Source organism: Gossypium arboreum, chromosome 11 (genome assembly GCF_025698485.1).
Source record: "Gossypium arboreum isolate Shixiya-1 chromosome 11, ASM2569848v2, whole genome shotgun sequence".
NCBI lineage: Eukaryota > Viridiplantae > Streptophyta > Magnoliopsida > Malvales > Malvaceae > Gossypium > Gossypium arboreum.
The window spans coordinates 23690413-23695837 of NC_069080.1; the positions used below are offsets into that span (position 1 = coordinate 23690413).

Sequence of the window (5425 nt, forward strand, 5' to 3'; positions counted from 1 at the left end):
AGGTAGAAGAACATACCTTAGATCCAAGTCAATCTGACGATCAATGTCAAAAATCAGAGAAAAAAGTTATTTAAATTTTGGTTTGCAGATTCATGACGGCCAAAGTTGTTTCATGAAAAATATTGAATTGTAGAAGAGAAGGGGAAAAAAACTTTCGATTAGTGCAAGCATTGCAAACAGAGAAAGCCATATAGCACAGCTTCGATTTTAATAGCCTATAACTTAGACCAACCCCATCATCTCCACCCCGTAGGAACTATGAGATCACCCCAAGGACGCCTTCGGTATCCAGGGGCCGCGAACCAACCATAGAACCCTGTTCAATAAGTGGAAAGCATTAGCCATCTGCTCTCAGGTTGAGCAATAAGGGTCGGAGAACGGCAATCACTCATTCTTAAAACCAACATTCTTAAGACCAAAGAGTCGAATGGGGGAAAGCTCTCCGTCGTTCCTGGTTTTCCTGTAGCAGGATCCTTCGGAACCACAAGAATTCTTAGTTAAAATGGGATTCCAACTCAACACCTTTTGAGATTTTGAGAAGAGTTGGGTCTTTAAAGAGCACAGTACGATGAAAGTTGTAAGTTACGTTCAGGGGGGAGTTATTGTCTATCGTTGACGTCTATGGTAGAATCAGTCGGGGGCCTGAGAGATGGTGGTTTACCTTGTGGCGGATGCCATTTAAATAATTTAGTGATCAATTTGTAACTTTTTTCTAATTAAGTGGCTAAAATGAAAATTTATCTAATAACTAATGATGTAGTTTACCTAACGAATATTATTAGTGTCTTTTTAAGAAAATGTTATTTTATAATTTTATCTTTAAAATTATAAATATATATGTTTTTTTTAATTCACCTGGCAGTTAGTCATGAGTGAATGTAACATGATTTTGCAAAGCAATAATATTTTGAAGATATTATTTATTTGTTTTTATAAAATTTTAAAAATATATGATAATTTTTTATATTCTAATTTTACAATTTCAACTAATTTCATTTATTATTTATTATTAATATTGCAGCTCTTCCTTCTTTGTAAGGACAAATCGAGATTTTGGCAAATAAATAAAGACAACAAACAAGACTATAATTAACAAGAATGAAGAAATGAATGCAATTTTTGATTGAATGTTTTCTATTTGGTATAGCCTAAATATACAAACGGTATGTTGGATGTAAATCAAAATGGTTTCTTAAGATACTTGAAACCCATAGATGAATCCACGCAACAATCTACTCTATTGTTGTAAACATTGAGCAATTTTAGCAATTCCTTAACCTTCTCCTTCGTACCCTCGCCACACCCAACCTGTAAAATCACTAGCAACTTCTTAAATGTCCCCACTTGAATCGCTTCTATTCTAACACTTTCTTCATCGCAAAGCTTCCACAAAATCGACACCGAAAGCTCCGTCGCCCATTCCGAAACTCTCAAAACTTTCTTCACTAACACCGCCATAATCAAAGCATTGTTGCAGGCTTCTTCTTTCCCTTTTTCAGTATTGCAAATTTCATCCAATACACCCAAAGCTTTTTCACAAACACTTTTATCGGCCTCAACAATGGCTTCTACGATCACACCAACCAAACCCATTTCTAAAAATCTAGAGGTAATCATGTCGTTCTTCGTGGTTGAAGAAATCATGCAGTAAATAGCCATTAACGAAGCTTTTGTAGCAGTAGGGGAAATTGGTTCCTTGATCAAGAAAAACAGTGCTTCGACAACTCCTTCAATCGCCCGCAAGGTGTTCGTAATTATTCGTCTATCATCCGAATGAAGAATCTCCTTGAGTACCAAAACTGCGGACTGTCTACCAGAAAGATCTCCATTCCTCAAAAGCCAAATGATGCAACGTAAAGAAGACTCGGTTCCCAGCTTGGATCGGCCATCTTTGCCTAAAGGAGACATCCAAGACAGTACCAATAGAATTTCCACCAACAAATTTATGTGTTTCTCGAATGAATCACGGGCGAAAGACTCGAAAGAAGCTGATAAAATACAACCTGTTCCGTTCTCCATAATGCAACGCTTGTTACGTTCGCTTTCTTTGCCCCAATTCTTGATCTTCCTAACCAACTCCCCACACTTTTTTCCATCTCCACGTCGAGTAGCACCGACGATCCTCGAACAAACCTCCGAGACTTCACATTGGGACACAGGGATTCGTGGGGTAGGGATCCGTTCGACGCCGAGAGAACGGTTCTGAACGCACCAGTCTTGGATCATCCTTCGCAGTATGTGATTCGGGATCAAATCAAAAGTTTCCAAGACCTGTTTGGTGAATGGGCAAGTTTCATTTCCGGCTTCAATCCATCTCTCGATGTTCTCCCGATCATAAGTGATCCCAGTGCATAACGTGACGGGATCTTTCATCAAATCAAGAGAAATAGGACATCGGAAATGCGTCGGAACATTGATTTCCGCATCCAAATCTTCGCACAAGCGATTGTTGTTCTTCATTTTGTTGTTATGGGCTCTGCGATTTCTCCAAGATACAATCATTGCGGAGTATTTAAAGAAACAAATGCAGGCGAATTCGGTTGTGAATTTGGAGCGTTAAGGTTTGGGGGTATTTATACGAGGAATGTAAAATTATAGGCGGGTCAAAGCTAGGTAACGTTAGGGAAAAAGGTTTGGAGGTTTGACCGTTGAATGTTTGAAGATGGAAGGTAAATCAAATCAAATGAAATCAGTAGGTAAAATATTGAGATTGGAATTCAGAGTCGGCTAAGTAAGACCAGCTGACTGAGTCATCGAGTCAAAAAGTCAGTACACTGATTGGCGGCCGGCGACGGCGCGTGAGTGGCTGCTTCCTTGGTCATTTTAACGTCAGGCGGTTTTGAAGATTTTGTGCATCCGATCCAACGCAATCGGGGATGATGCACTTCCGAATTTTTTGTAGATATTTGATTCTTTTTTATGGATTCAAATAATATTATGGATATTATTAAAAGAAGGATATTTTATTAAAAGAACAAGAAAGATTTTTATAAGGAAAGGTTGTTTACAGAGAAAATATTGAAAGTAAAAGGAAAGATTTTTAAACTTTTTTCGATGCCCTATTTAGGCTCTTTACATTGCTATTTATAGTAAAATTTCTAAACTCTATTTGATTTTTCTTCAATCCCGCACAGTGTTTCTGATAAAAATGAATTTATTGTTGCCTCCACGTATGTTGTCAGTTGTCTTTGTCATATCTTTGATCGTACATGGATGCCTTGAATTTTTGTTTACCGCCAATCTTGAAAATCAGCTTGAAAGTCTTCTTGACTTTTCACGTGGTCTTTGTTTTGTCTTTATCCTTCTTGGATGTTGTCCAGGTTCCATGTTTCTATTTCATCCAGGTGTAAAGATTCTAGTGATAGTCTTGGTGAATTCCAAGTTTCCCACGTGTTATTGATTTCTTCAATCATTTCTGAAGGGAAATCGTCTATTTCCATATCTGCTATTTTCTTTAGCAGTTGTATGGATTCTTCATCTCTTGATTTTTGAATCATGTTGTTTTTATCAGCTACTATTCTTCTTCCATCGGTAGATAGTTTGTATGTTTGATCTTGAAGTACATGTCTAGCTGTTGACATTAAATCAATTCCGGCTTGGATTTGAAAATATTTTGGATTATTGTAACACTTGTCAATGGTTTTGGTTAAGTGTTTTTTATCTTCTTTGGCTGCTGATAAATAAAGACTATCAAACATTTGTTGAATAATCCATATTTGATATGGTTGATAGAATCGCTCTTTTTCAGCAATTCTAATAAGACTACTTATTTGGATATAAAATAGTAATAAAATCATCTTGATATACTAAAAGTGACAATATAGCTTTTATAATAGCGGAAAATCTTTTAATAAGTGAAAAGAAAAGTTTTGTACTACAATTTCTCTAACGAAACCCCATTCAATCTTGTTTATATCAAATGGTTCATGATCTAATCTGAATTTTATAGTAGGAATTTCTTCCCTATATCATTTAGATAAACATATGATTGTAAAAAGTATTCGAAAAGACTTTTTATATTGAGTCTGCTTGGTTGCGAGATAATTTTATTGATTTTTTAAAATTTCTTGGTAGTATTTTCCTAGCTTTATTATATAAACATATTCTAAACATTTTATTCATAATGGGACTATTTGTTCCTTTATGAATAAAGTATTGAAATATATCAATAAGATTATTTATCTCATTGATATTTGTATATTCTATTTGAGTTCTTGCCAATCTCAGTATAAAAGCAGTTTTTAATAATAATTCATGTGCTTCATTTTCTTTGGTTGTTTTTTCAACTAGAAATTGTGAAAATTTTGTAAGAGCTCGTCTAAAATTTGCTCTTTGTTTTAAAATATGGGTTTTCTATATTTCATTAATATATTTATAAATTTCAATTGGTAATCCTGGATTATAAAAATATTTTATTTCTGGAATTTGTTGTTGTTTCAACAAATTTTTTGCTCCTTTATAACCGAATAACGGCTTGATATCTGTGAATTCGGATCTTGAGACCAAGGAGATTGAATTATTCTTTTGAAGGGTATTCGTTTACCATTCTTGATGCATATGATGAAGGAGATCCAGTTGGTTGTCTTACCATTGGATAAGGAACATAATATCCTTGATTAGGATAGAATCCTGTTAATATAGGAGTAAATCCCTGATTGGGAGTCAATCCTTGATTGGGAGTAAATCCTTGATTAGGATTTGTCTGCTTTCCTTTGTTGGGTTTTTTATGGACAGTAGTTCATTCCCCGACTTGTTCTAGAGGTTTTTTACCTCTTTCCATAAGGCCTGCTAAGATAATCAGCAATAATATTATTAGTACCTTTGACATATAAAACTTTAAATTTGAAACTACATAAATCATTGTATCATCTAATTCTTCTTGGTACACTTTCTAGACTATTATTAGTCAGAAATTGTTTGACTGCCTGGTTGTCAGTTTTTATAATAAAATTTTAGGATGCTAAATATATGAGCAAGGTTTTATTGCCTTTTAATAGCTAATAATTCTTTTCATATATAGCATAATTAACTTCATTTGATTTAAATTTTCCGAACTATATCCACATATTAGTTATTCGTTTTTGCTGTTTTAGCTTTTAAAATACATCCCCAATAATTTTCTGATGCATCGGTTTCTAAAATTAATCTATCACCTTGTTTTGGTAAATAGACTTTTGGGGTATAATTTATTTCGATTTTATATTTTAATAATTTCGAGTCTTCTTTAGACCACTAAAAGTTTTATCCTTTTTAGTTTTTCATATAAATCACCTATTTTTGAGATAAGTTAGAAATAAGTTTCTTCCATAATTAACTATTCCTAAAAATTGTTGAAGTTGTTTTTGGTTTTAATTTCTTCGGAAATTCTTTTATTTTTATTATAATATGATCTTGTAGTTTAAGACCATCAGCAGATAGATTTAAA

The 5425-nt window shown here is 34.0% G+C and overlaps 1 protein-coding gene across 1 annotated transcript; it reads right to left on the bottom strand.

Annotated features, from left to right (window-relative positions):
• Positions 1-1089: 1089 nt before the first annotated feature.
• Positions 1090-3054, bottom strand: LOC108452359 (U-box domain-containing protein 21). The gene has a single exon (XM_017750137.2). The coding sequence runs from the start codon at positions 2500-2502 to the stop codon at positions 1180-1182; it is 1323 nt and encodes a 440-aa protein (XP_017605626.1). The 5' UTR covers positions 2503-3054; the 3' UTR covers positions 1090-1179.
• Positions 3055-5425: the final 2371 nt, after the last annotated feature.